This window comes from Sinohyriopsis cumingii, chromosome 3 (genome assembly GCF_028554795.1).
Source record: "Sinohyriopsis cumingii isolate HCF-2022 chromosome 3, ASM2855479v2, whole genome shotgun sequence".
NCBI lineage: Eukaryota > Metazoa > Mollusca > Bivalvia > Unionida > Unionidae > Sinohyriopsis > Sinohyriopsis cumingii.
In genome coordinates, this window is record NC_142963.1 from 84,965,480 (window position 1) to 84,985,601 (window position 20,122).

Consider the following 20,122-nt stretch of genomic DNA (forward strand, 5'->3'; position numbering starts at 1 on the left):
AATATAAAATTAATTGCCAAGGATCATAACTGCATCCAAAATGGAGTTGAAGCAAAACCCATACATGGCACATGTAGTGATTTGAGTACACACAACTGCAATCAAAGTATGTTGAATGGTTACTGAACTATTTACTGTAGTGGAGATGATGGAAAAAAGGAAAAAGGAACTATCTTGCAGATGACAGTATTGGATCCATTATATTATAGAAATAATCAGCTGTCATACTTTATTTGCAGCATGACTAAGATGTTTCCCAATCTGCTTTGTTCAATTTACATCTCTGCCTTAGCCCTTGAGGTTTGGGAAATTACTTGAGGTTTGGTAATATTACTTGAGGTTGAGGTAGAATTACTTCTGAAGTAACTCCCACAATGGTGGTCACCAACTCCCCAAAAGAAGTAAAGTAAACACCTTTGAAAGGCAGTTCTACATGTATTAAACAATTTACCTGCCAAATGACATACCGTTTTATTTGTAAGTGATAGGCTGGTTATAAGAAGTGTGAATAGATGGACAGATGGTGAGAGGAACTGACAAACTCGTTGAAAAGGTAATTATTGTATGCTTCTACATCTCAATATGACACCCAAATTAAAGTTTGATGAAGTGGGTGTGAATACAGCATAAAGAAAAGGTCTGAATACAGCATAAAGAAAAGGTCTGAATACAGCATAAAGAAAAGGTCTGAATACAGTATAAAGAAAAGGTCTGAATACAGTAAAAAGAAAAGGTCTGAAGAATTATTTTCAATTTTTTATATGAGTGAGATTCAGTAAGTAATACATAGCACCAATACAGATAGGTCAAACCTTAACTAGCAACTGAATACATAAAACTGACTGAAAGGTAAAAATCCTTTGGTCTGAAAGGACTGGTAGTTTTCAATCTCAAAAGTAAATAGCACAAATAGCTGTAAAATAAAACATAAGCACCATTGTTTAGTATTTATATTGCAATAACACTGGTAATTTTTGCCAGCATGAAGTACACCTCGTAAAGTGAAGATTTTTTATTTCCATACACGCTAATAATTTAATCAGACCTGTGCACAAAAATGTAAGTTTACTTGCTAGCATTTTCTGCATTAAATAACTTTTGTTTTCTAAAATAAACACCAAAACACATTACTTTGAGTAAAATCTGTTTTGAACAAATAAACATTGGATATAATCAACATAAATCATTATCTTCAAAATTCACTTTTCTTTGAAATTTGTTATTTTCCTTGTCATCAACAGGAGTTTCTCAATCATTAATCTAGAGTTATCTCCCACTGAATTTGATGAGTTTTCAATTTTTTCTTCTTATGTAGAACGGTTCTAGCTGGCTGGCTCTTTGGTTGGAAGCAAATGTTTTCAATTCATCCACAATCTGATTCATGTTCATTATGATGAGAGTTTACATCAGTGTTCGAGTATTCCAGTTGACCAGACTATAAATTTTGGTTCCTGTTCCTGCAACAGGTATATTTGAGAATTGAATTTTTCACATGCCTTGCTGAGTCTTGCCCATTCATTGACTCAAGCCTAGTTGATTCTTGGTTCCTTGCCATAATCTAACAAAACTGACCCATTAACAGTTAACTAGATCTTGACTCAAGAAGCCGTGCTTGTCATTCCCCTCAAGCATATCTTGGGGTCCAGTACCTGTCTTGTTGTGGGTTCTATCCACTGTAGTCAATAGGACCTTTTATCTCCAGCTCACACTGCTCTTGTCCTTGTCCAGAAGCCATATTTGGTCCACTGTTTTACACTGACTTCAACTGGGCGTCATCTAGAAAAAGTAACAGATAATATTGTATTGAAGAAACTCTCCAGAAAAGTGTTACTGAATTGTAACCATGCTGAATATAGTTTGTATAATCAAAAAGCCAAAAGCTAAAGATTGTTGTTGTTGTGATTACGATGATAATGATGATACAGATACCAGTATTGCTGCTGACGATGTTGATTAAGAATAGAAGCAACACAAAATTATTGTCCTAGGTCTTCTTAATTTCAAGCCTCACAACAAAGTTCTAAGGCAAACAAGACCAATAGCCCTGCAAAAATTTGCTAGAAGAGAATTAAAATCAAAATTGACTTGAATACTCTTAATGCAAAGCCTCATGCAAAACTGGGAGTTAACCCATTAAGTCCTTCAATGATTGGTGAGCAGAAATTCAATTGCAATAAGCCACGTCATACGAAAACCATACAATTTAGCCAGAAAATCCTTTATCTAAATCTTCCCATTGTAAAGCTATGTACCAAATTTTATTTCAATCAGTTATTCAGCAGAAATTAAATTTATGGTGGATGTGACAGGATGGACAAACATGAGTAAAATATTAAACTATCAATAAAACTGTCTCGCCACTTTTAAATCTAATGGTCATAGACAAGAAGAGCTCATGGAATGGACGTTGCCCATCATCGAGCCTTAGTCTGCCATCCATTTGTCCATTAGCAATACATTTTTATAATACTTTTCTTAAACTGCTTGGGGAATTGCCATGAAACTTTACATGCATATTCATCCCATAGTCTACTTGGTCATAAATAAAGATGGTGCCACTTGGACATTCAATATGGCTGCCAGTGTCTGTCTCGAAAATCTTGTTATTGCTATTCCTCCTGGATGGTTTGTCATATCAACATGGGTTTTAACTAAAAGACTTCTTAAAGTGTTTAGCTGATCCTAAGTGAAAATGGTGCCAATCTGATATTTAATATGGCTGACAGAGTGACCATTTTGAAAATCTTCTCTTGACCCTTATTGACATGAGAAATTTTCACCAGAAGACTTCCTGTGATGTCTAGATGGTCCTAAATGAAAATAGTTATTGTTGTTTTGGGGTTTAACACCCATTTCTCTGTGAAAGAAAGGCTATACATGGCGGCCAGTATAACTGGTTGAGGAAGATCCCAGGAGAACCACTTACCCATGGGAAGCTACGTGCAGCTTTCTCACATACCCATATTGAAATGAAAATGGTGCTAACCTGATATTCAGTATCAATGCAAGAGTGGCCATGTTGTAATCTTATCACTGCTCCTAAATGGATCATATCAGTATGGGGTACTGAAAGATGTCGAATTGGTCCTAAATAAAAATATCGTCAACCTGATGTCCAATATGGCCACCACAGTAGCCATCTTGAAACTCTTGTTATTGCAACTTCTCTTGAACGAAATAGAATCTTGTCATGGGTTTATCAGTTCAGGCCAGTGTACAACTGGGTCAAATATGGCTTCAAGAACTGGATAAGAGCAGTGTTAGTTGGAATCAACTAGACTTGAGGCAATGGGCAAGACTCAGCGAGACAGTGCTGATCTAATATCTAGTATCTGATACGGCCATTGTAGTGGCCATATTGAACATCTTGTTCTTGCTAATCCTTTTGAATGAAAAGTAACATTGCTATGGAGTTTTCACCAGATCACTTATGTACTCTTGTTCCAGAATAAAAATGGAGTTGATCTCGAGTCGAATATGGCCACAACAGTGGCCATCTTGAAAATATTGTTAAAATTGATTCAAAATGGATGATGTTATCAACATGAAGTTTATACTAAACAGTGTCTTAAAAAGGCACATCCACATGCAATAGGCAATTCACCTGAAAAAGATCATTCAGTTATGTACAAAGGGTCCAGAGTTTTGGTGCTTACAAGACATGTATACTGTTGGACAAACAGATGGTTGGTAAAGGTGATTACTATAGGGATCCTCTAGTTAATGCCACCTAAGACTGAAATTATTAATTTGTGGTGATTAATGACAGTTACAAAATGATTATTTACTTCCAAAAAAACTATTAATAGTACAGACTTAAGCAAATCTATGTAGAAATCTGACTCGATGTTATAATAGATAAATAGGTTTCAAAAATAAATGGGAAAAAGTATTATCAGTGCAAAACAATTTTTTTAAACAAAGTAATGCAAAATCGAACAGAAAGGCTCAGAACATACCTTGAAACTAGACCATCCACACTAGTCAAAGAGTTACGACCTACAATTTATAAGGTCAAAATGTTAGTTCCACATGCACAGAAATAAGATTACAGTTTTAACAATTATACCATTACTCTAGTAATTCAAAAAATTTAAATTTAAAAAACTTAAAAAACAAAAACCGCAGAATCCAGGGAAAAATATAATGTGTCTAACTCAAAGACAAAACATCAGTACTGCATTTGGGAGCACCAATATTTTTGTATGTATGCATGTATTAGTGCAGGAGTGCAGAAATCAAATCTTTACATGGTCCAAAATTGACATTCATTGGAAATAGGAGGGCTGCACTGTGAAATTTCTGTGTAATGAAAGCAAAAATACACATTTAATTTAAGGATATGCCTGCAGGCCATACATTGTGAGTTGTTTGGAGCCTCAGTACATTAATGGCTATATAATTAAAATAAAAGGTTTAGAAATAAGAAAATGAATAAATGCACAAAAGAAAATTTAGGGAGATAAACCCTTCCAAATAAATACAAACATGAAGTACTACAAGATAAAAAAATAAAAAGTAAAGATGTTAAATTCCTGAAAAATGTATGTCAAATACAAAATAAAAGGTAAAAACTATAAAATCCCTAATATACAAGGTCAAAATTTGGTGTACTGTAAAACATGCCAGTCAGGGTCTACTTTGAATAGACTCAAATGTCAGTTACATGTTTGTGGGTCCCCTACTTCTGGTCATATGAGAAGTGGCACAAAAAAAACTGTGAACACAAAAATAAGTTTATTATGGTGGTTATCATTTGCTCAAAATAACAGAATGTGGATATAAAGAAAATTGCAAAGGAATAATTTAATAATTTGTTAAGTGGATTGATTTTAACCCTTGAATTTAAAGTCTATTTATTAAGTTATATTTATTACATGATTTCAAATAGAAGGTGTTTTCTCCAAATAATGAAATATGCATTTAAAATCTGCACCATGACTAATGTATATGGTGCACTACTGAAACACTGGCGATGCTCATGGTAGAAGGTGAAAACAGGAGATACACAACTGAAGGTGCACTGAAAGCTTGCCATACAAAAGTACACCATATATTATGGCTGAAGAGAGAAGGTGATAAAGATGCATGACAAAGGTACAGTCAAATCAGGTAACTATGATCATACAGTAGAATAAGCTGCACACATTACAACCTCCAAAGGTGCAAGTACTAGACTAAATTGGTGAAGGTGCTACCCAGAAGATACACAACCCTGACATAGTGTAATGTCATTCAGTATGTATTATGCCATAAGGTGTATTGGCTCTGGCCTTATGAGAGATATATGTAATCTTGAAGGTGTGCACACTTTGAAAGTACCTATCGTATAAAAAGTAGGAAGTTTTGAAGATGCATAAACAACCGCATTAAGGGTTCAGTGTATCAATCTCGACTTTCTCTGGTGATAAACACACCTCTGTGTTTAAAATATTTCCAAATTATTGTACCATCTCAGGATTTTGTATCCTCAATACAAGGGCTTTCTGAGTCATGGTGGGTTTTCAGAAGTTGTAAGTAAAGATAGAAATGGAAATGTGTAGCTGAATACAATGAAATCAGATTGCACAGGGTTTTTATACTCGCCATCCGGGCAACATTGTGTAGCAACCAATCAAAATGCTTGCTACACCACTGGCAAAAGTAATCAAATCTGGCTGTGTCAAAATAATAAGAGGACAGTGGATATTACCTAACAATACTGGCTTACTCACTTCACAAAGTCCATCTTGAATGGATGAGACTGTCATATAAACATATGAACACCAGGTAATTAATGTAGAATGTATGAAGATTAAACAATACCTGTATGTTCAGGCTAAGTTATATACAAAAGAACAGAGACCCATCCCATCCACAGTTGATTGAACAATCACCGTAACTTGTGAAGAAATCTATTTTTATAACAATATAAAACCATGTTCACTCAAAAAGTCCCAGATTTTCTTAGGAGGAAAATCATCATAATTGATGCCTGAGTTGATGATTGATAATTGAGTTCACATGCAAACCCCTCCCCTCCATATCTTACAAGAACTTGTACCACTCTGGTGGCCTACTAGTTCAAGTATCCGCCTCAGATGCAGGAGGTAATGGGTTCGAACCCCAGCTGAATCATGCCATAGACTTATAAAAATAGTACTAACAGCTGCCTCTCTAGGCGCTCAGCAATAAGAGGTTAATGTTAGGACTGGTCAGCCTGGTGTCAGGATAATGTGCCTGGGTGGGGCATCATGCTCTATGTCTGCAGCATGATGCCCCCAATGCTAGACATCATTATAAACTTCCACAATGCAGACATTGTAGTGATATGACTGAAAAATTGTTAGAGCTGCATTAAAAATCCAAATCACACACATGGATACAAGAACTCATGTTGATACACTTGACATGAATGTGTTCAAATATGGTGAATTTCTTTGCAAAGGTTTTAAACTTACACTGTCCAAGTTCTACAGATATGAATTTAGACTTGATGTATACATGTCATGTGAATTTAGACGATGTGTACATGTCATGTGAAAATTTTTCTTGTTAAGTGGTTAAGATCGGGTTATGTAATCTTTTGTATGTGAAGTCGATATGGGTTGGTGATAAACTTTCTTAGAAATACATGTATCTCTTGTAAATTTAGACTTGATGTGCACGTCATGTGAATTTTAGACATGATGTATACATGTTAAATAAAACCTGTTTGAAATTTTTGTTTCTGCTTTTATTAGAAAATGGGATGAATTGGGCTTGTCAGTTTTCCATCTATCAATCTGTCAGTCTTTAGTGTCTGCATAATAACTCCCCAATTTATTGTCAGATTGTAACCAATCTTGGTATGCAGATTGATAAGTAAAAGTCCTTGGCAATGTTCGACTGCCATTATTTTGTGTCATTAATTAGCAGAGTTACAGCCCCTGATTGCCTGACCCACCCACCTTAGTTTCTGCACAGAGATGCCCTTATTTATTATTAGATTTTAACCAAATTTGGTATGTAGCTTGATTTTCATAAGACTTTTATTTTTGATCGAATGCTCTATGATTATAGCCCCTGATTGTGTGACAAACCCACTTTACATCCACATTATAAATACCTTAATTATTTTTGGATTTTTAAAAAAAGTTAGAATGTAGCATGATACAGAAGAATCTGCTACATCATTATTTAGCATTGATATAGCACCTCAACTTGAGACCAACCCACCTTTTTTTCTGCACAGTAAATCTCTTGATTATAATGGACTTTGACCAAATTTTTTATACTGTTTGATATGGGTAAGACCTTCTATATCATCATTTAACATTGTTATAAATGCTGGTGGTCAGATCCATTCACTTATATTCCAACACAATAACAACTTTTATTATTATTATTATTGGATTTCAAGCAAATCTGGTATGTAGCTTGATTTTCATGAAACCCTGGTGAAGTTAAACGGTTAGTATTCTTCATTGTTTTGCTGAATTATAGCCCCTGATTGTTAGATGTACCCATTTTTTTCTCTGTATAGTACATGTAATTTCACTATTACTGGATTTAAAGTAAAAGTAGGATGCAGCTTGATTTTTGTGAGACCTTTGCTGAATTTGATTGTCAGGATTCTCTGTAATCATTTGGGCCCCGAGTGGCCTAGTGGTCTAAAGCGCTCTTTGTTACAGATCACTGCCATCTCACCTCTGTCTGCAGCAGTTCGAGTTTAAGATTCAGCCAATGTGGGTATGTGAGAAAGCTTGCCAGTAGCTTCTCGTGGGTCGGTGGTTCTTTCCAGGGTTTTCCCGGGTTCTTCCTCCACCATTAATACTGGCCGCCATGTATAGCCTATCGTGTGCTGAAAAATGGCATTAAACCCCACAAGAGCAACAACAACAACAACTGTAATCATTTAGCAGAGTTATAGCCCTTGTTTATCAGACCCACCCACTTTTGTTTCCACACAATAACACACTGATTATTACTGGGTTTCAACAAAATTGTATAGGATGCTTGATATTAATGGGGCTTCATCAAAGTTAAATTGTCAACAATTCTACAGTATCATTTAGCAACTATGGCCCCTGAATGATGGACCCACCCACTTCTTTCATTCCTGCATAACAACTTCTTTATTTATAACTGGATTTAAATCAAAGTCAGTAGACAGGTTGATACTGACAGTACCTTGGCAAAAGTTTTCAGCACTATATGTCAGTATTTAGTATAGACTGGGTGTCTGACTCATTTACTTTCATTTGTGCATGTGGTAGGTAGCTCAGGTGATAGAGTGTTGGACTCATAATCCATGGGTCACAAGTTCAATTACCAACCCAGACCTGCCTGGGTCAGCTGCCTATGTATTTCTTTTAGAAAGGCACATAGCTCCCATTTCTTCTGCATGATATAGTCAACAATGAGCTAAACATATAAATAAAACCAACCCAAAAATTTGTGCACAATAACTAAATTCATTTTAATTGGATTTCAACAACATTTGGTATACAGTTTATACTAAAGAGTTGCTGCCTGAGCTTGATTGTCAGTATTCTATGTTATTTAGCAGAGTTATAAGGCCTGACTTTAGCAGAGTTATGAAGCCTGACTTTAGCAGAGTTATAAGGCCTGACTTCAGCAGAGTTATAAGGCCTGACTTGAGCAGAGTTATAAGGCCTGACTTTAGCAGAGTTGTAAGGCCTGACTTTAGCAGAGATATAAGGCCTGACTTAGCAGAGTTATAAAGCCTGACTTTAGCAGAGTTATAAAGCCTGACTTTAGCAGAGTTATGAAGCCTTTCATTAGCAGAGTTATAAAGCCTGACTTTAGCAGAGTTATGAAGCCTGTCTTTAGCAGAGTCATGAAGCCTGATTGTAAGACCCACATTGATTCCCTTACTGGATTTGAAGAAATTTAGTCAGCTTGATATTATGGAAACCTTGACTGAATTTGATTGTTGGTGTTGCTTAGGTTTTTGTTTTGTATGGAGCAGCATCTTTTACTGGAGTTCTGGTCCTTTGATTGTGGGGCTTTCGATTCCACACAATAACTCTTTTAGATTTTAATCTGGTCTGGTATGCAAATCTACAATGATGACGCATTGTCATTGTTTGATTTTTTTATTGTTCAGTCTGCATCATCATTTAGCAGAGTTGTGGCTTCTGACTGTTGGACCCATAACTTTTGTTTTCACATACAAATTCCCTTAATTATCAACGAATTCAAGAAAACTGTACCCTCTGTACTTGCTTATGAGTCAAGTCAAGCTGCAAACAACATAGTTTCTGATCTACCTTAGCATAATGCAACTGCAGATCAGGGTCTATGTTGTTTGTTCTATTGTTTACTCATAGCAAACTGCACAGACCCAAATCTACTGGTACATTATGTGACAGTATTTGCAGGTCTATAATGACGAAACTTTTGCAGACCTTGAGTATCAAGTTCCTACAGTTTAGTGGAGTTATTGCCAGTGAGTATTGGACCCTTACTGGCAACAAGATGTGGGAGAAAATCAATTCATGGAATCTGTTTGTGAAGTGGTTAAGTTCCAGTGATGTGATCTTTTGTATGTGAAGTCGATTGGATTGGTGTTAAGCTTTATTAGAAATTCATGTGTCTCTTGTAAATTTAGCCTTGATGTATACATGATATGTGAATTTAGACTTGTGTACATGTCATGTGAAAATCTAGCTTGTGAAGTGGTTAAGTTTAAGCGATGAAATCTTTTGTATGTGAAGTCAATAGTATTGGTGTTAAGCTTTCTTAGAAATTCATGTGTCTCTTGTAAATTTAGACTTGATGTATACATGATAAGTGAATTTAGACTTGTGTACATGTCATGTGAAAATCTTGCTTGTGAAGTGGTTAAGTTCAAGTGATGAAATCTTTTGTAGGTGAAGTCAATAGTATTGGTGTTAAGCTTTCTTAGAAATTCATGTGTCTCTTGTAAATTTAGACTTGATGTATACATGATATGTGAATTCAAACTTGTTTACATGTCATGTGAAAATCTTGCTTGTGAAGTGTGTGTGTGTGTGTGTGTGTATATATATATATATATATATATATATATATATATATATATATATATATATATATATATATATATCACTAGAGAAAGAATTATAAATATACACCAAACAGAACGAAAAGTGTTATCCCTGGATTCTATAGGAGTATGCTTGATAATAGTAGGCAGAATTAATATTTAATACAAATAATACTATCATACAGGTTAGAGAATTTTTAATTCATACTCTACAGAGATTCAAACAGTGGGTGCTGTTTACCTGTGGACCTGGGTTCGAATCTGGTGTATATTTATAATTCTCTATAGTTAATCCTATATACCTTGATTTCTTTTATATGATTCTGAAATGGACCTGGGTTCGAATATCCAGAGTATGATTTAAAATTTCTCTAACCTGTATGATAGTACACACACACACAAATATAAATATATATATATATATATATATATATATATATATATATATATATATATATATATATATATATGCCTTAGAAAACACAAAACATATATATATATATATAGGCCTCAGAAAACACAAAACCCAGGTAATGCTTGTCAGTATTGGTAAGCAGCATAGCCATATTTTAAAGACCAATAAAATACAAAGATGAGCAAAAAATGTATTTTATTAATAGATGCTTTTTTGGAGGATTTGGGTGCTTTTTATGTCAATAACATATTAGTTATGTTAACATGGCAACCACATGTAGATATTAATTATATACCAATATTACTATATCTATAGAAAGACCATGATTAGTCAGACAGGAAGAATGGCACACCACTCTGGGCCTTTTAACAAGATATCTAAGGTGAAGCAGTTTCAAAGCAGAGGAGTATAAATGAAGATTTGATATGTCAACAAACACAACACAAACTCCTGAGTAAAACAATAGATACAGATGACACTTAAATATACTATATATGTCTCTGGGAAAATGTTCTGACCACATGCCACTTGCTGTGTAAGTTACCGCCAATACATTGGGGTGTCTTGTCAACTAGAAATTTTTTCAAATCTTCTCTGTGACAAGAGCCCAAAAAAGTAATAAAGTATTGCTCCATTGATAAACCGAAGAGGACCTCCAGTGAATCATCCAGCACTAGAGATTTTTTTCAAGAAGTTTTCAATGACTTCCAAATGTTTAAAGGATTGTTTTTCAAAGAAACTGAACCAACTCTATATACTACTTTTCAGATACCAATTTATGTGTTATTTGATCCTTCCAGTTTTATCAAATTTTATTCATTACTTTGTAAAGTATGTAAATATCAAAAACTCTTGAATATAAAAGGTGATTTTATTAAGTTTGAACATTATTTATTCCTAAAGATAAAATCAAAATTATAGAATTTTTGGACTAAATTCAAAAAAGTGTCAATGATAAAACCAACTTTTAGAAACTCATGGATCTCTCAAAGTCATGCAACCATGCAGAAATGTTGTAAAATGGGACAGAATTATTTATGACAGATAAGATCCCTGTCACCATTCTGCCCAAAATACCATTGTCCAAATGTTGTAGTTGGGAAAGGGCTCATCATCAGAAAAAATTGTCTACATGTGTTATCAGCAGTGTTCTGAATGTTGACAAATCCAATCAAGTTCTAACTATTGTATGTAACTCATCATAGTGAATGGCGCAGCTACCTACCTCCCGATCTGACCCACAACACTCCAGTGAGGGACAGCGAGCTTCCCTACATTTGAAAACAGGTGAAATGATAAGTTCATGATTTACTGTAAACCCAAGCGGCTTAAGCGGGCCAAGAAAAGCTTGAATGATACAGCAGCAGGACAAAGCAGCTAGCTAACAATGAACAACTAATAAACAGAAGTTCAAATAACCAAATAAAAAAAGAAAAAAGAAAAATGCAAAACAAGTTATAATTGGAAGATCAAATAAGCATAACAAAAAGTAAAAAGTTTCAACAATTGGATTAGAAAATAAAGACCCTAAATTACTTGTTACTTTCTTAACAAGAAAGATGCAAACATTTGATAAAGATGACAGATGATAATTACTCTGTGAAACCTGACTTCAAAAGACCACTATTTTCAAAGACCGCCTGTCATTCAAGACCAAATTTTTAATGCATGAATCAATAATGTGACACAAATTATGAGGATCTACCCTAAAAGACCATTTCGTCAGTTGTCAAAAGGGGCAGTTACCATATAAAGTCTGGTTTTACAAAAAGCGAGCCTTTGAAACAAAACAGATTTTGTAAAATATTTCATGGCTGGAGGTAAAACATTCAACCAAGAGCAATATCTAACCACAGCAGTTGTCTCCCTTTATGTTTACACTATCGTTTAAAAAAAACATAAATACCCCTTTATATCAACCTATATTGTAGCTACATTGTTCTTACCGATCATTCAGTTTATACCTAATTGGATAATCATATTATTTATACCTGCCTATAAGTTGAGTCCCACTGCAAACAATATACACCTTAAGCTGCCATCACATACTGTGCGAGCAGATCAGCTAATAAGCAAGTATATATGGTAACTCGTGAGATGGCTAATGATATCAACTCTAGAGACGACTTGAAGATAAATTCTAACTTTTGTATCCTCAGATCTTCATGTGCAAAAAATTAGCAGAGATTGCAAATTTAAAGATTTTATTTGAATGATTATTAAATTTAACCATATTTGTATCCAGAAAGAGTGCAGAATTGATGTCAGAAATGGAAAGATTGGCATATGACTAGTTTTTCACTAATCCTTGGATCAAATTACATGCTAACACTGTAACTGTAACAAAGACTCTAAAGAAAAGTGAATCAAATATTACCCTGGCACTGGCATGACTGATTTAAAGAATTTGTAAGCACAAGAGGAAGAATTTTGTTGTTTCCTTTTGCATAGTACAGTAAAACCTGTTTTGAAGACCACTGGTATAAGACTGCCTGTCTTGAGAGATCAGATTCTCTGTGCACAGATTCACTAAATATATAGCGACCATTATTTTCAGCATTTATTAAACATGAAGTATGAATAAGGTTTGAAATTTTGCATGCAGCTCTTTGAGACAGGCATCCACAATATATTGCAGAAACTCATGATGCTGTTGCAAGCCAATAAATATTGTTGAAACCAACCAACATGGTTGTTTTCATCCTGACCTTATCCTAAAAAGGGTACCAATTTTTTTAATTAATAAAAATAACATTTTTGACTGAACTTAAAGTCATGGACTGGGGACAAGCCTTATCATTCCTTAAGAAGGAACTATAATCCAAGGCAAATGAAGTACCTGTCAATAAAATACAAGACAACTGATGCCTCTGTCAATAAAATCTTATGCAATTAATGTCCCTGTCAATACAATCCATGACAATTGATGTCCCTGTCAATAAAATCCAAGATAATTGATGTCCCCTGTCAATAAAATTAATCTAAGACAATTGATGTCCATGTCAACAAAATTAATCCAATTGATGTCCCTGCCAATAAAATCCAAGACAATGTCCCAGTCAATAACATTAATCCAAGAAAACATATATCTCTGTCAATAAAATCAATCCAAGACAATGTCACTGTCAATAAAATTAATTCAAGAAAACATATCTCTGTCAATAAAATCCAAGACAACTGATGTCCCTGTAAAGTAAATTGTTTCAAGACTGCTGATGTCCATGTCAATAAAAATAAAGACAATTGATAACCCTGTCAATACAAGTAATCCAAGACAACGTCCCTGTCAATAAAATCTAATACTATTGAAGTCCCTGTCAATAAAAGCAATTCCAGTCAACTGATGTCCCTGTAAAATAAAATGTTTGAAGACTGATGATGTCCATGTCAATAAGTCAATACAATTAAAGACAACTGATGTCCCAGTCAATAAAATCACTCAAATGCAATGTCCCTATCAATAAAATTAATCCATGACAACTAATGTCCCTGTCAATAAAATCCAAGACAACTGATGCCCCAGTCAATAACATTAATCAAAGAAAACATATATCTCTGTCAATAAAATATATACAAGACAATGTCCCAGTAAATAACATTAATCCAAGAAAACATATCTCTGTCAATAAAATCAATCCAAGACAATGTCCCAGTAAATAACATTAATCCAAGAAAACATATCTCTGTCAATAAAATCCAAGACAATTGATGTCTCTGTCAAGAAAATCAACACTGAGTTCTAATGATAATCAAAACACTATGCTCCATTCATGATCAAAACATTGAACTCCAATGATAATCAAAACACCAATCTTCAATGATGATATAAATGCAAATCTCTAATGATGATCAAAACAATGAACTCAGGTGATGATCACAACACTGAGTTCCAATGATGATCAAAACAATGAACTCTGGTGATGATCACAACACGGAGTTCCAATGATGATCAAAACATTGAACTCCAATGATAATCAAAACGTCAATCTCCAATGATGATAAAAATGCAAATCGCTAATGATGATCAAAACAATGAACTCAGGTGATGATCACAACACTGAGTTCCAATGATAATCATAACAATGAGTTCCAATGATGATCATAACATTGAGTTCAGTGATGATCAAAAGACTGAACTCCAGTGATGATCACAACACTGAGTTCCAATGATAATCATAACACTGAGTTCCAATGATGATCATAACATTGAGTTCAGTGATGATCAAAAGACTGAACTCCAGTGATGATCACAACACTGAGTTCCAGTGATGATCACAACAATGAGTTCCAGTGATAATCACAACAATGAGTTCCAGTGATAATCACAACACTGAGTTCCAATGATGATCACAACACTGAGTTCCAATGATGATCACAACACTACCTTCTGGTGATTTTACTTTACAACAATATGATGGAAAGCTGAGGTTTTATGAAGAATGAATGTCTATCTATATCCATACAAAAAAGCAAAATCAAAAGCAACATAAAAATAAGCTGGCATTTGGTTAAAGAATAAAAAATTGATAAAAGTGCAGAATTTAAATATGACATGTCAAGAAGACTCTTTAAACATTTCTATTATGTAACTTGCTGGTTGTTTGTCCCAGTCAATAAAACCAAGACCAATATGTATAACAATGTTTCCTAGATGATACAAATGGGTATGAAGATGTAAATCAATGTACAACTAAATAAAAACATTGTTTAAAATAATACACAAAAAAACAACCTCCATGCATGACTTTATACTCTTTATATGATGCATTTGGTTTCTATCTATTTCTTCTAGAGACAAAACTGTTGATAAAATCTTACTTGAATCCAATATACCGTATCTACTTGCATATAAGTTGGATTCAGCTGCAAACAGCACAGACCCAGATCTGTCATTACATTATATGGCAACAGATCTGGGTCTATTCAGCTTGTTAGGACTAATAAGTAAAAGAACCAAAACAAGCATAAATCTTGCTTTACTGCCTCATTATTTTATGACCAAATGAGTCCATTTTGTTTGAAGTTGGAACTGACTTGTAAGCGAGCAAATACAGTAGTAAAATGTAAGTATCAAATAGACTAGAATGAAGGAAGAATTTAGTTAAATTAATACTAAAAAGATAGGTATCATCAGAGGTTGTGAGTTTGGGATTTACTTCATTTACTTCCAGCTACTTTAATGGGAGATGTTCATTCTGATAATGGAGTGACCTCTTTCCCTTTGCACCTTCTAAAAATCTTTACCAGGGCTTAGGAAAAACACAAACAATTATCCCTGGGATGAGTGAGTTGCAAAATTACACAAGCACTCATCCCTGGGACAAGTGAGTTGCAATGCTAATTATTCATCCTTGTTCACACTATTCAACATGATACACTTCTTCACTACACTTTTACAGTTTTACTAAAGAAGCACAGGTACCTGTAGCAAGCTTGATACTAAAATTGGACAAAATCATGAAAATGTAAAGTTTTAATACATGTATATTGCTTCTTGGATAAACATGATACTAAACGAGATTTTTAACTTGACAAATTGCAGTTGCACATGTAGCCCTTGATTTCTTAGTGGCATTCAAATTTACATTGAAACTTCTCAGTATACCAAGTGTCATAAGTTTCCTTTTCAATGAGCTATCATTCATCTGTATGAGTTAGATGTGGGAGAAATCAATGGCAACATTTTACAATATTTTGTCTGGCTAGACATTTTATGCTACCCCAGATCAGCAGTATTTTCAGGACTGTGACATGGTCATACCAAAGTAAATATGCCAGTATACATTTATAAATGTATGCAATTACTTTTGACAGGACAAATGCCAGTAACTTGCATCTGAAGGATGAATTCTGTCATCTCAATTTTCATTAACATTCATATTAAATTATCCATTTCAGTCAAACCTCAGTTTTAAAGAACTATACACAGGTACCATAAAAAGTAAGAATGCTGATGTCTCCTTTAAAAATAGATTACAGCATGCATTGTGTGAAAATTGGTGGAAATATGTTGACACACTTAAAATACTCATTTCATATCTAAATTGGCAAAAAGTTTCTTGTGAAAAATTAATTATGCTTACAGAAATATCTATTGCATCTTCCCTTTGGCATGACAATGCATCAATAAAGCTTCTAGTACCAATAAATCAAAGCTTATTTATTTGAAATTTGTCTATAGTAAGTAGTTTTCTGACAAATCCAATACATAAATAACCATTAAGATCACTTTTTTCTTGAATAATAACCAACTCCTAGAATATCAAAACTAAGCAAGACTATTTATTTGGAAATGCCACTATCATGTGATATAGCATAGAAATACTGATATTTTTTTTCCCCAGACAAATGATCATTATGGATCACTATATAGAAATTAAAAAACTATATATAAAAAATCTGATCTGATAACAAAGATTTAATCAGTTAAATAAAGTGTGACAATACTTCTATAAATCCAGATCATTACATAATATGCATTAGGCAAGGTACTTGCTACCAGAAATACAAAAATTGAAATTGGATCCAATAAATCAAAAGCAAGGGGATTGTGAATTCGCAGAATGCAATGCCTCACTTACTCCACTGATGCATATTCCAAAAATATCCAGCAAAGTCACTTAAGAGTGAAAAGTAGATCACTGTGACATTCTCTTGCTTGTGATGAGCAGTACCCTCCAGAATGAGTCGACACTATTAAAATTTCATGATGCAAAAGTGTCATTAAAACTGAACTAAATCCTAAAACTGAATGCTGACACATAGGCCAACAATGACATGCAAAATCAATGGAAAAGTGACACATATATCTGGTGCATCATATAGTCGCTTGAAATAAACTGAATAATGAACATATTTCATCAAGTGGGTGAATGACACAAGTGGGTGAATAACACAAGTGGGTGAATAACACAAGACACAAGTGGGTGAATAACACAAGTGGATAAATAATACAAGTGGGTGAATAACACAAGTTAATAAATAACACAAGTGGATGAATAACACAAGTGGGTGAAGAACACAAGTGGATGAATAACACAAGTGGATGAATAACACAAGTGGGTGAATAACACAAGTGGATGAATAACACAAGTGGATGAATAACACAAGTGGATGAATAACACAAGTGGGTGAATAACACAAGTGGATGAATAACACAAGTGGATGAATAACACAAGTCCGTGAATAACACATGATGAAATATGTCTGTTATTCACTTGTAGCAAATTTTCTTTTCATTTTATACTCAAATGTGTTAGCTAGCAAACATACTGAAGTAGCATAATTCTTACTGGATTGCAAGCAATGTTTGTAGTTTACCTTTTATGTTCTGCTCCATTTTGTGATTATTTACACAAAAAATATTAACAGTAACATAATTCTCCTTCCTAATTTGAAGTAAAATACCACATAAGGAAAAAAAAAGATTTACACATTCTTGATTTGAAATTGAGTTGTCTTGAATAGTAGGCAGCCATATTTACAGCACAACTATATAAGCCTCTTAGAATAACTTTGAATTTCATGGTAATACAGTAATGTTATCCAGGTCTACTGATGGCCAGTGAAAAAAATATGATTTTTCTTTCACTCTGCTGAAATATCAAGATTATTTTTCTCAGAAAATCCAGTAATTCATTGTCTAGCATAAAACATAATTAATTAACTTGTATTAAAACGTAGTGGGGAGGGTAAAACTAATTTTATTATGTAATAATTACCTGCTAATATTGCTTTGCTATATCTTTTCTAGCCCCCAGTCAAAGGATATTGTTCCCCCTCCAATTAGTAGATGGAGATCAAGCATTTAAAAAAGATCTTTATCCAAATCTACTCTTAGTCTTACCATTTCCATCTTGTTGGTTTACATTAAACTCTTTGGTTTTATGTTACTAGTTGATGCAAAACATTTTTCCACTTTTAAATAACCCCTACATATAATCTTTTGTATGGCACTAAATAGCATAATCATGCTGATGTGCTGTAAAAATATAATCAACCAACCAACTAATCTTAGTCCACTTCCAACAGTTGGAATATCTTCATTCTTTGACTTGGACTGAGACTGAAGGACATCATAGCAGGGAGGGATGAGGGAATTGCACAATAATAGGCGACAAGTATTTCATAATTAAAATGAATTGCCCTCACCCACCCACATTTTAATAGCAGTAATAGAGTCCTATTATTATTGAATTGCTGAAAATTCCATCCTGGTGGGAGGAAGATGGCCTAAGACAATCTGTCAAGTGGACATTGTTGTCTGTTGTTGTTTTTTTTAATGCTGACTGTAGGATGGCTTTATGATTTGTCTGGCTGCCAGAATTATTGGTGAAAAGATTTTTTTAAACAAAGACTTTGACTTTGACTTTGTTTCCCTGCTGAAACTGTTTAGGAAGGGGAGCTGTGGACCTTCCAGAATGCAGACATTTCTTCTGAATATCATTTCTGCCTTCAAAAAGACACTGTGTAAAGAGGTTTTTTCCTGTGATCCGGAAAAATCTCAGATGTTTCCAAGGCCATGAAGGAACTCTGCAGAAAGCACTATACACATTAGCAGTGCATGTCTCTATGTCATGGCCAGTCTGCAGGACTGCTGGAGTCAAACATTCCTCCTTGAACCGACTGAAGTAGGAAGCCAAAGAATGTTCAGGATGTACTGCTATGGTAACTTCAGTTCCAATGCCTCAAGAGCCTTAACAGGTAGGTGGATCCAGGTCCATGTTGAAATTCCCATGTGCAAGGTACTGAATCCAAAGTAGAGGACAAGTAGGTCAATGGACCCTATAGCTACTGATTCAGACCCTGGGCCAAAACGTAGAAAGAGGCCAGACCATCTTTACAGCTGTCTGGCCCCTTTTTGGTCTTTAGATAACTTGTGAGTCAGCTCCCTCACCATCAAGGATGCAACAGCAGGTCTGACTTAGGTTGTGTAATGGACAGCCTTTCCAATTTAAAGAAACCTGATCTGGTGGGTTGGAGGATGGAAGGTGAACCCATGTGATGATAGTGACTGTATGTTAGCTTATTCTGGGAATTCATATGCATGCTCAGTTCTTCATCTTGTCAGCACTCTCAGGGCAAGGCAGGACTATTTCATCTCATCTTCACAGCACTCTCAGGGCAAGGCAGGACTATTTCATCTCAGGGCAAGGCAGGATTATTTCATTTGATCTTCCTCCTGGAACTTTCTGTCTGAGGTTATCCTATCTCCACTCATAGTAGGAGATGGTACAAAGTCTGTTGATCCCCTCTTCCTGGGGAAATGGACTGGTGGTTACCCTTCCCTTTCCATGATAAAGACACCAGAGGAGGTGTAGAAGATCTAAAGTGTGCCCCATTCACTGTTCCATAAAGCCATGCCAAGCCATCCATGGTGGCATAGTCAGAAAAGGAGACATGGCTAACTCCATGTTTGCAAAGTCAATAAATGATGTCTGTATATATTTCATACTGCTTGAATTTCTATTTCTCTGCTGCGAATCAGAATACTTTATTGTTTTTTGCAAACTAATTGATTTTCAGCTGTTCTTATATCTTTGGATGGTTGACTCATGAACACCTAAATCTCAAGCTAATGATGTTTAACACCGGATTTAATCCTATCCAGGGCTTTAAAGTTTTCTTTAACAGTGAAAGGTTATGGTTCATGTACTGTTATCCATTGTAAATACTTACTAATTAACACTTTAATA

General features: G+C 34.5%; 1 protein-coding gene across 8 annotated transcripts in view; it reads right to left on the reverse strand.

Moving 5' to 3' along the window:
• Positions 1-743: 743 nt before the first annotated feature.
• The window catches only part of LOC149803230 (uncharacterized), a 425,110-nt gene continuing 405,731 nt past the window's right edge, over positions 744-20,122 (reverse strand). For 5 of the 8 annotated variants that reach the window (XM_089952861.1, XM_089952867.1, XM_089952864.1 and 2 more), the window contains 3 exons: positions 11,653-11,698; positions 3,960-3,999; positions 744-1,776 (listed from right to left, as the gene is read on the reverse strand). In XM_089952861.1, the coding sequence (XP_089808987.1) occupies positions 3,985-3,999; positions 11,653-11,698 (61 nt within the window). In that variant the 3' untranslated portion in view covers positions 744-1,776; positions 3,960-3,984. The remainder of the gene's footprint in view (positions 1,777-3,959; positions 4,000-11,652; positions 11,699-20,122) is intronic. The other 3 variants (XM_089952865.1, XM_089952863.1, XM_089952866.1) reach the window with 3 other exon arrangements.